Source organism: Mauremys reevesii, linkage group 14 (assembly GCF_016161935.1).
Source record: "Mauremys reevesii isolate NIE-2019 linkage group 14, ASM1616193v1, whole genome shotgun sequence".
Lineage (NCBI taxonomy): Eukaryota > Metazoa > Chordata > Testudines > Geoemydidae > Mauremys > Mauremys reevesii.
The window spans coordinates 21,911,233-21,923,298 of NC_052636.1; the positions used below are offsets into that span (position 1 = coordinate 21,911,233).

The window sequence follows — 12,066 nt, forward strand, 5'->3', positions numbered from 1 at the left end:
GCTCCACAGCTTGTCTCTTTCACCAACAGAGGTTGGTCCTCTGCAAGCTCTTACCCTCACCCACCTTGTCTCTCTTGGACTCTGAAAAGTGCTTTCTCTCCACTCCCTTTGGAGAGATGTTAAGTTTCTCTTTGGGCAACTATCAGGCTGAAGAAATTGTATTGACTGTGACACTAGAATTGAAAATTTAATATTATAAATAAATGAGTCTAAACCTGAGGTTCTGGTTTTCACATTGGTTTTTCTAACTCAGTTCCCAATTCTCTTCTAGAAAGGCCTCCAGGACGCCTGCCCAGCCCAGCAAAAGTGGCCAGGAGAAAGCCCACACTGCTGCTCTTTCAGGTACTTGAAGGCTGCTATCAAATCCCCCCTCACTCCGTCAGTCCCCAGGCTGTGGCAGTGCCTGGGATTCTTCCGTCCTAAGTGCAGGACTATGCACTTCTCCTTGTTGAACCTCCTCAGATTTCTTTTGGCCCAATCCTCCAATTTGTCTAGGGCACTCTGGACCCAAACCCTGTCCTCCAGCGCTTGGATTCTTTACATGCTTTCACAGAGCAAAGAGCACATGTTCCATGATTTCATAGGGCAGAGTTTTGTGCTATCGGGAGCTTTCCCTGTGTGAATTTGACAGGTGGATCAACATAGAGACACACTGTGACCCTTCTCAGGGTGCTGAGGACTGTGAGTCTCCTTGTTGCCACCTGCCACAAGGAAGAGGGAGTTTTGCATTTGGCAGCTGGATGTTAGTGACCAAACTCACCAGCCTGCTGGAACTCAAGGACCCGCCTCTGAGCTACAGCAGCCACCTTAACCCTTGAGTTCCTTCAATGTGTCCCCCTCTGGGGTCCAGCCCGGATCACCAGATACCCGGTGAAATCCCAGATCCTCTCTTCCCCAAGTATCCCAGGTTACTAGTTTTACTGTGGACCATTGCTACTGTATCTCACACACCACCTGAGTACAGTTATCGAACAAGCAAAAAATTTATTTAACAATGGATAGAGATTTAAACAAACAAACGCGAGTGATGGAAACCAACTGTTACCAACTAAACAAAGGCAGAAAATGATAGAATAGAAGGCCAGCACAAAAAACAGAGAGAGGAACAATAAGATACTAAAAGGACAATGGTTGGAACTCTCCATTTCTCTCAGTCTTTGGATTGATGGGTACTAGAGCTGTAGCAACAGTTGAGGAACCAAGGTAAATTAAATCTAAGGTTTGAGCTGCTAGTGAAGCATTTCCCACACTCACTGCATTCATAGGGCCTCTCTCCTCGTGGATTGTTTGATGCCTAATAAGGTGCGAACTGCGATTGAAGGTTTTCCCGCACTCAGTGCATTCATAGGGCCTGTCCCCTGTGTGGATTCTCTGATGTCTAGAAAGGACTGATCTTTGAGTGAAGCTTTTCCCACACTCACGGCATTCAAAGGGCCTCTCCCCCGTGTGGATTCTCTGATGTTGAGAAAGGTTTGAGCTGCTAGTGAAGCATTTCCCACACTCACGGCATTCAAAAGTCCTCTCCCCTGTGTGGATTCTCTGATGTTGAGAAAGGTCTGAGCTGCTAGTGAAGCTTTTCCCACACTCACTGCAGTCAAAGGGCCTCTCCCCTGTGTGGATTCTCTGATGTTGAGAAAGGTTTGAGCTGCTAGTGAAGCTTTTCCCACACTCACGGCATTCAAAGGGCCTCTCCCCTGTGTGGATTCTCTGATGAACAGAAAGGGCCGAGCTGCTAGTGAAGCATTTCCGACACTCACGGCATTCATAGGGCCTCTCTCCTCTGTGGATTGTTTGATGCCTAATAAGGTGTGAAATGCGATTGAAGGTTTTCCTACACTCACGGCATTCATAGGGCCTTTCCCCTGTGTGGATTCTCTGATGTTTAGAAAGGTCTGAGCTGCTAGTGAAGCATTTCCCACACTCACGGCATTCAAAGGGCCTCTCCCCTGTGTGGATTCTCTGATGTTGAGAAAGGTTTGAGCTGCTAGTGAAGCATTTTCCACACTCACGGCATTCAAAGGGCCTCTCCCCTGTGTGGATTCTCTGATGTTGAGAAAGATTTGAGCTGCTAGTGAAGCATTTCCCACACTCATGGCATTCATAGGGCCTCTCTCCTCTGTGGATTGTTTGATGACTAATAAGGTGCGAACTGCGATTGAAGGTTTTCCCACACTCAGTGCATTCATAGGGCCTGTCCCCTGTGTGGATTCTCTGATGTACAGAAAGGGCTGAGCTGTGAGAGAAGGTTTTTCCACACTCCCTGCATGTATTTTTTCTCTTTCGCCTGAGGATATCCTGCTGTGTTGTGATTTCCATGAGCACCTTCTGAGTTCCCCAACAGGAAATAAATTTATCCACTTTCTTCCCTGGCTGGTTTCCTTCATCTGTTTTTGGTCTGTGCTGAATCTCCCAGGATTTTCCCTGCTCATGACTCCTGGACACATTCCTTTTCGATCTTTGAGATAATGCTCTGTTTTTACCCACTGGCTCAACATTATCAGGCTGAAAATTCTGCTCCTCTTTCTCACATGCCATTGCATCACCTGCTGTGACAGAGACAGAAACCTCAGACAGGGATGGAAAGGGGAAGACCAAACAAAAACAAGTGCTGAAGACAGGTCAAATAAAAATCAGGAGCTGAACTCCCCCAAACTCTTCCCCCAAATAGGAGAGAGGAGGGGGATGAATTCAGCCTTCACATCCCATCCAAATACGCAGGGGGAAGGGAGGAAGCTACTGCCTGGTGTCTGCTAGGATCTATAGGAAGCCATGAACTATATTTACCCTGAGGATACGACTCCTGCTACGGACAATAATGAACTGAGAAACCTCCCCAAGGGCTTTGTTGGGCATCCCAGATGTTTCCTTGAGGCACTTACAGATTCTGAGGTGGTTTAATGTTTCCTCACCTGTGCAGGAAGATCTCAGGATCTCTCTTTCCTCTGAACCCTGGAGGTCTGGGACCCACGGCTCTTCCCCTTGTTCCAGCTGGGAGATCACATCAAGTTGGAAAACTAGAAACCCTGCTCAGATGAAAGAAAACAAAGGAGTTCAGTTGATTTCATAAAACTTGGTCATAAAAAAAACATTCTATTCATTTAACTTCAGTGCTTAGTGTGACCTGGTGGGCCAGGGGCAGTTCTCACTGAAATGCCAAGATCAGGGCAGGCTGAAAAAGGGAGAGCAGATGCTCCCAAAACTGCTGGTTAACACTGAAGTTAAACTCACTGACCAGTCACCAACTGTGCTTTTGATCCCCCACACGGGTTATTGAGAAGCTGAAAAAAGAAATCACACGGCCCCCTTTATTCCATCCCAGTTCTCTGACTCCCAATCAGCAACTAGGTCCAGTACAGTGAGAGGTTATTTAAAAACTCTGCTCACATAAACAAAGTGTTCTTCTGACTCCAAAGGGTCAGCCACATCACCTGGTCAGTATAGGTTTGGATATTACCCAAAATTCCATCCTTCCAGACAATCCTTTAGCATCTAAACTAAAGGTTTAAACAAAAGTAAGACAGAAAGAAGTTAAATGGGAACGCAGTCAGATACATTCCAAAATGGATATATCAGGTTCTTAGCAGTATTGGTGAGTTGCTGGCTTGAAAGTCCGTCTGGAACACATCCATAGCTTGGATGGGTCATTCAGTCCTGTGTTCCAGGGTTCAGTTTGTAGAAGTTTGCTCCAGAAGTAGGAAGGGGATTGAAGACAAATGGAGATGATGCAGCTGCCCTTTACATTCCTTTTGCCATGTGGCCTGTACTTCCTGTGTCCCAAACACAAAGCTTCACAGCACATGGCATGGAAAAGCCTTGGAGTTCTCATTACACAGGCATACCCCGGCATGTCTTGCTGACTCAATAGGTGTATCCCCTTGGTCCTTTCCATGGGCTCATTGTACAGATGATGACCCTCAATGGGCCATCAAACAGGCTAGGCGGTGTTGATGCCAATATGTCTGGGGGTGTCACCCAGAAACACTGCACAAGTCTGGAAATACAGATATACCCCACATATCTATAACTTACAATACAAAGGTGATACAAACATAGAAACAAAATTATCATACTTGGCAAATCATAACATTTTCACTGACACCGTACATGGCATATTTAGCAAGATTTATTGCTATTTTATCAGATTATATTATTATTTTATTTTTAATACCAAAGTGTCTCACATTTCCATACAGCGTCACACTTGGTAATCCAGTTAATTCCCAGGACCAGTTCCCAGGTCCTTGAAGATGCCGAACACTGTGCTTATGAGGGACTGAAATACCCACATATCTTCTGGGAACACACACACAGACACTGTGTCAGTCTGTAGAGCAGTTTTAAACTAGGAGATGGGGAAAGCCGACTGCTGCAGAGGAGCTTGTGGATCGGACACAGACTTCTCTTAGGGAGAGTCTGATGATAGAGAATCTCAGGTTATAGTCAGGAGCAGAGGAATGAGACGTATAAGGTAAGGGCCTGATCAGATGATAAACAGTCACATAAAAAAGAATCTGGCACATCAGAAAAAGGCAGGCTAATAAACAGGGACAAGTTTTTGAAGTGCTTGTACACAAATGCCAGAAGTCTAAATAATAAGATGGGTGAACTAGAGTGCCTTGTGATAAAGGAGGATATAGATATAATAGGCATCACAGAAACCTGGTGGACTGAGAGCAATCAATGGGACACAATCATTCCGGGGTACAAAATATATCGGAAGGACAGAACAGGCCGTGCAGGGGGAGGAGTGGCACTATATGTTAAAGAAAGTGTAGATTCAAATGAAGTAAAAATCTTAAGCGAATCCACAGGTTCCATAGAGTATCTATGGATAGAAATTTCATGCTCTAGGAAAAATATAACAGTAGGGATCTATTATCCACCACCTGACCAGGACAGTAATAGTGATGATGAAATGCTAAGGGAAATTAGAGAGGCTATCAAAATTAAGAACCCAATAATAGTGGGGGATTTCAATTATCCCCATATTGACTGGGAACATTTCACTTCAGGACGAAATGCAGAGATAAAATTTCTCGATATTTTAAATGACTGCTTCATGGAGCAGCTGGTACGGGAACCCACAAGGGGAGAGGCGACTCTAGATTTAATCCTGAGTGGAGCGCAGGCGCTGGTCCAAGAGGTAACTATAGCAGGACCGCTTGGAAATAGTGACCATAATACAATAGCATTCAACATCCCTGTGGTGGGAAGAACATCTCAACTGCCCAACACTGTGGCCTTTAATTTCAAAAGGGGGAACTATACAAAAATGAGGGGGTTAGTTAGACAAAAGTTAAAAGGTACAGTGACTAAAGTGAAATCCCTGCAAGTTGCGTGGGCCCTTTTTAAAGACACCATAATAGAGGCCCAACTTCAATGTATACCCCAAATTAAGAAAAAGTAAAAGAACTAAAAAGAGCCACCGTGGCTTAACAACCATGTAAAAGAAGCTGTGAGAGATAAAAAGACTTCCTTTAAAAAGTGTAAGTCAAATCCTAGTGAGGCAAATAGAAAGGAGCACAAACACTAACAAATTAAGTGCAAGAGTGTAATAATAAAAGCCAAAGAGGAGTTTGAAGAGCTAGCCAAAAACTCCAAAGGTAATAACAAAATGTTTTTTAAGTACATCAGAAGCAGGAAGCCTGCTAAACAACCAGTGGGGCCCCTGGACGATGAAAATACAAAAGGAGCGCTTAAAGATGATAAAGTCATTGCGGAGAAACTAAATGGATTCTTTGCTTCAGTCTTCACGGCTGAGGATGTTAGGAGATTCCCAAACCTGAGCTGGCTTTGTAGGTGACAAATCTGAGGAACTGTCACAGATTGAAGTATCACTAGAGGAGGTTTTGGAATTAATTGATAAACTCAACATTAACAAGTCACGGGACCAGATGGCATTCACCCAAGAGTTCTGAAAGAACTCAAATGTGAAGTTATGAACTATTAACTAAGGTTTGTAACCTGTCTTTTAAATCGGCTTCGGTACCCAATGACTGGAAGTTAGCTAATGTAACGCCAATATTTAAAAAGGGCTCTAGGGGTGATCCCGGCAATTACAGACCGGTAAGTCTAACGTCGGTACCGGGCAAATTAATTGAAACAATAGTAAAGAATAAAATTGTCAGACACATAGAAAAACAAACTCTTGAGCAATAGTCAACATGGTTTCTGAAAAGGGAAATAGTGTCTTAATAATAAATTAGAGTTCTTTGAAGGGTCAACAAACATGTGGACAAGGGGATCCGGTGGACATAGTGTACTTAGATTTCCAGAAAGCCTTTGACAAGGTCCTCACCAAAGGCTCTTACGTAAATTAAGCTGTCATGGGATAAAAGGAAAGGTCCTTTCATGGATTGAGAACTGGTTAAAGGACAGGGAACAAAGGGTAGGAATTAATGGTAAATTCTCAGAATGGAGATGGGTAACTAGTGGTGTTCCCCAAGGGTCCGTCCTAGGACCAATCCTATTCAATTTATTCATAAATGATCTGGAGAAAGAGGTAAACAGTGAGGTGGCAAAGTTTGCAGATGATACTAAACTACTCAAGATAGTTAAGACCAAAGCAGATTGTGAAGAACTTCAAAAAGATCTCACAAAACTAAGTGATTGGGCAACAAAATGGCAAATGAAATTTAACGTGGATAAATGTAAAGTAATGCACATTGGAAAAAATAACCCCAACTATACATACAACATGATGGGGGCTAATTTAGCTACAATGAGTCAGGAAAAAGATCTTGGAGTTATCGTGGATAGTTCTCTGAAGATGTCCACGCAGTGTGCAGAGGCGGTCAAAAAAGCAAACAGGATGTTAGGAATCATTAAAAAGGGGATAGAGAATAAGACTGAGAATATATTATTGCCCTTATATAAATCCATGGTACGCCCACATCTCGAATACGGTGTACAGATGTGGTCTCCTCACCTCAAAAAAGATATTCTAGCACTAGAAAAGGTTCAGAAACGAGCAACTAAAATGATTAGGGGTTTAGAGAGGGTCCCATATGAGGAAAGATTAAAGAGGCTAGGACTCTTCAGTTTGGAAAAGAGAAGACTAAGGGGGGACATGATAGAGGTATATAAAATCATGAGTGATGTTGAGAAAGTGGATAAGGAAAAGTTATTTACTTATTCCCATAATACAAGAACTAGGGGTCACCAAATGAAATTAATAGGCAGCAGGTTTAAAACAAATAAAAGGAAGTTCTTCTTCACGCAGCGCAGTCAACTTGTGGAACTCCTTACCTGAGGAGGTTGTGAAGGCTAGGACTATAACAATGTTTAAAAGGGGACTGGATAAATTCATGGTGGCTAAGTCCATAAATGGCTATTAGCCAGGATGGGTAAGAATGGTGTCCCTAGCCTCTGTTCGTCAGAGGATGGAGATGGATGGCAGGAGAGAGATCACTTGATCATTGCCTGTTAGGTTCACTCCCTCAGGGGCACCTGGCATTGGCCACTGTCGGTAGACAGATACTGGGCTAGATGGACCTTTGGTCTGACCCGGTACGGCCTTTCTTATGTTCTTATACCCTTGTGTTCACTCATCTAGAAAATTATGATCAATTTTGTACGCAGTATAGATTGTGAGGTATCATTTGAAAACGCATAACCTACTGAATATTATCCTCCTGTTAAAATGTGTAGTAACACTGTATGTAAAGTTATGAGATTTTACTATATGATATTACTGAAAAAGTTACAATTCTGGGGAACACCCACAGACCAGTTCCTCAGAGACAGCAAGGCAAACAGCTGGTCAAACAGTCATTCTCCTGCAGGGGGAAGAAGACATTTACATTCCATCACAGGGACCACTTGAACTTGTTGTGGAAAGCAACCACACGATTGATTTTGAATCAGCTCAGCCTGAGGCTCTTTCTTGGTTAAAAGTGCACAGGGGGCGACAGCTATTGGAATACTGTCCCCCTGAGCTAAAAATCACACAAGCCTTTTAAAGCTTAAAACCCCAAACAATGACACATATGTTGCACGTTAATTTCCTTATTTGGAATATATTGGAAAATATGATGCAGGTCAAAAGCAAGCTGAACAATCAGTTTTCCATATTCAGCCTTTCCTGTTATTTTTATTACACCTGGTGACATGGGAGCAAGACTCTGCATGTCTCAAGAAATGTCACTACCAACCTAGGCCATTTTCACATGCTGGGGTGCAATCCCGAGCAGTGAGGAGTTGTGTCATCTGTAATCCTGGGTGAGATTCAGTGTTCTGCTGCTGGAGCTCCCCTGTCTGGATACCCCCAGCCAGCATTCAAGGACGCACCGAGTGTCTGTGTGATAAATAACCCTGGACTGGCAGCTCTGACTCCAGTCGCCTGCTTGTTACACCCCAAGCACATTCTGGTTTGGGTAGAGAAGGCTCAGGGTTTGAGAGAAGGCCGGAGGTAGGAAGCTTCTGTTCGTTATGCTGGACCTAACCCCCAGTTTTACTTGAGTAAAGAGGAGCTATTTGACACTGTGATACGGCTCCTGTGCTCTGTTCCCAAACTGTTCTGCAGCAGAGGAGGGTCTCTGGTAGTGTGTGTGTTACTGGCATATTGGGGTGATGCTGCCAGGGCCGGCTCTAACAGTTTTGCCGCCCCAAGCCAAAAAAAAGACTCCAGAGAGAGGGCAAGTCTCCCTGGCACTGCTTCTTGCTGACAGAGAAGTTCAGAGACAGTGAGAGAGTCCTGGGGAAGCTGGGAACAGGAAGCATGGGCTGGTGGGGTTCAGTGGAGAAAGGGAACAGGAAGGGCAGGGATATCACTGAATGCAGGATCTCAGCAGTACTAGATGACAGGATAGCACATAGTGCAGCCCATTGGAAAACATAATCCCAACTATACATACAGAATGATGGGGTCTAAATTAGCTGTTTCCACTCAAGAGATGGATCTTGGAGTCACTGTGGATTGTTCTCTGAAAACATCCACTCCGTGTGCAGCAGCAGTGAAAAAAAGCGAGCAATGTTGGAAATAATTAAGAAAGGGATAAATACGACAGAATATATCATATTTGTAAAAACAGCAAATGAATCCATGATACACCCACATCTTGAATACTGCCTGAAGATGTTGTTGCCCCATCTCAAAAAAAGATATATTGGAATTGGAAAAGGTTCAGAAAAGGGCAACAAAAACGATTAGGGGTATGGAACAGTTATGCCAGACCTAACCCCCAGTTTCACTTGAGCAAACAGGAGCTATTTGACACTGTGCGATACGGCTCCTGTGCTCTGTTCCCAAAGTGTTCTGCAGCAGGGGAGGGTCTGTGGCAGTGAGTGTGTGTCACTGGCATATTGGGGTGATGCTGAAACAGGACAGAGTAGAGGTGGCATTGTGGGGCTGGCGTGAACCTTATCTCTTCATTTCCCCTTCCAAGAACCGAGGGGACAGGAACCCTTACCCAGCGAGGTCACAGTCTCATAGTTCTCCTGCATGACATCCCAGTAGAGGGCTCTCTGAGCGGGGTCCAGCAGAGCCCACTCTTCCCTGGTGAAATGCACAGCCACCTCCTCGAAGGTCACCGGCCCCTGAAAGAGCAAGAGTCCAACACTCAGGACCTCTTTCCCCATTCACAGCCCCATTATTTGTGGCAGAGAGGAGCCAATCAAATGGAAGCTCTGGGTGGATCGCAGTCAACAGAGTCCCACCCTGACCCTGCTCAGCGTATCCAGCAAATATCAGGGTGAGGGGACGAAGAGGGAGCCCCTTGTCTCTCCCAGCAGATCCATCACACACCTACTAGCCACCGACTGATACAGGAGATGGAGCCCCTAGCAGGGTTCAGGGAAAACTCCCTGGTAGGAAGCCCAATAACTTCCTCATTGTGAGGAGCGGGATATGAAGGGAGAGGCAGCTCCAATAAGCCTGACTCAGGGGTGCCCCCTTCATATCTCACAGCAGCCGCTAGTTAGTGAGCTCAGGCTCCAGCACTGGGAGTCTGGTCAGTTTTATCAGCCCCATGTAGGTGGGCTATTTTCTTTCTTCACAAATTAGGGCATTTCCACCTCCCAACCTCCTGGGTTATTAAATAACTCCCAGCAGGTTTGCTACACCCTGGCCTCCTCCTTTCCCACGCTGTGAATTTCCTGCCCTGCACCAACCTCCAAACCAGACTGTGCAAACCTTCCCATCTCCGGTGTATTTGCTCTCCCTCTCCTCCAGCAGGAACCCACCAGCAACCCCCCGATAATCTCTACCTGAGTTGGCTCCACTGCAGCCATTTCTCTTCCCTGTCCCACGGCAGGCTGGGATGACCTGGAGCAAGACATGGACGTCATTCTGCAGCCTGTCTGGGGGAGAAGGGCAGTTGTGGGCATCTCAGAACAGGTTTTAGTTCATTTCACATCAGAATTCCCCCAGACCCTTTCCCTGCACACAGATTCTGCCATGCTGGGAAATGCTCAATCTGTTTATTACAATGTAGACCTGGCCCCTCCTGCCAGGCTAAGCCCAGACACATTTTTAACCTCCCTTCTACCTCCTCTCACCCCGTAACAAAGTCTCTGAACACAAGGCTAGAAAAGAGCAGAACCAAAGGAGTCATTGTGGGGGATTCCCTCGGACACTGACCCCACGGCAGCCACACCCCAGCAGGGGGAATATGGAGTCAGGAACTGGCTTTCCCTCTGTCTGATCCTTGTTTTGTTCACTGGAAAGTGGTTCTGCCCAGGGATGCAGCAATACATGTGTCATTTCTCCCACTGCCCCTTTCAGTCTCTCCTTCCCCTGTCCTCTCTCCCTGCCCCTCTGGCTGGGACAGTCCCATTCCTGGGGGCTTTGCTCTCCCATGGCTGGATTTTCTCCTGGCAATTGCTACTGGGAGGAGAAATGAGGAGGGGTCTGTTTGTGTGGAGTCATTTTAAGGCCAGATCCCAGCATTTTCCCTTCGTTCTTTTCAGTTACCTGGAGACTCTGGCTCAGAATTTAGTATTTACAGGGCCCAGGACTGCCCTAGGGGGCTAGGACCAGCTGGAGAAAGTCATCCCCTGGGCCGGGCAGAGAAGCAGCTTTAATTCAGGTCACTTCCCAGCACAGAACCCCACTGGGGGAGCAGCAGCTGCTAAGCCTGGTCTCCCAGATCACAATGGAGGCTGCAGCGTCTGACCCAGGAAGCTGAACCCCAGTATCCTGAGCAGAGAGGGACAGAGCGTTTGAGCAGCTTCCCTCCTTTAGCTCCCTGGGGAGAGCAGCTAATGAGAGCCCCTCCTCACAGGGAGAATTGCTGATCTCATTTGCCCCACTGTCCATCCGGAGTCACTCCTTGTCTTTCCATACAGTGACTGTGGATTAACAATGGTCTCAATGAAACCAGAGTTCAGAAAGACTGAGTCCAGAATGCTGTGGAAGATAGTGCCATAGTGTAGCAGTGCTAGATCCCTTCCCACCTCCCTCACTCTCCAGATCTAGGACAAGGAATCGGGCAGGAGTTTTCCCAATGGAACCGGAAGTTCCTGCGGTTTTCAAGAAGGGAGAAAAATCTGTGATTTCACCTCACAGTGTTTGATAAGTGGCTAAAAAGTTATCACGGTTACTGGGCCTGGCCGGGGAATGCCGGGCAGTGCTTGGAGCCAGGATTCTGGCACAAGCTGATGAGATAGAAGGAACATGGTTAGTAGCAGCCCCCAGAGCCTCCATCCAGGGCCCCCCCAACATCCCCAGTACCCAGACCCCCCCAGCCAGATATTTCCTCGGACCTAACCCCCAGAATCCCTGGCCAGAGACCCCAGATACCCCTCAGAGCCCCACCGGCCAGAGAACGCCCACCAGATCTTCACTGCTGACTGGGAATCCCAAAGGTTCCCCCACCAAGAGCCCACACCAGCCAGGGACCCCAGTTAGGAACTCTCTGCCATCCTGAGATTCCCCCACTGCCCTCCTAGGACCCCCGCCTGCCCTTCAGCAAAAAGGTAAGACATGTCCATGCCCTGTCACTAGCAAATAATGGTCACCATGGATCCAACCCAGAAGTGGCTGCATCACAGAGCCCATTTGTCATGGGGTTTAGGATACTTCTGGACCCACACTGCACTCAGAGTGACCTCCTCATCCCGTGCCAG

At 46.3% G+C, this 12,066-nt stretch overlaps 1 protein-coding gene across 1 annotated transcript in view; it reads right to left on the bottom strand.

Annotated features, from left to right (window-relative positions):
* LOC120381684 (zinc finger protein 850-like) overlaps positions 1 to 12,066 on the bottom strand; it is a gene marked incomplete at both ends in the record, with an annotated part of 320,266 nt that overhangs the window by 34,571 nt on the left and 273,629 nt on the right. Inside the window, one exon of the mRNA XM_039499810.1 lies at positions 1,343 to 2,216. Within this exon, the coding sequence (XP_039355744.1) occupies positions 1,343 to 2,216 (874 nt within the window). The remainder of the gene's footprint in view (positions 1 to 1,342; positions 2,217 to 12,066) is intronic.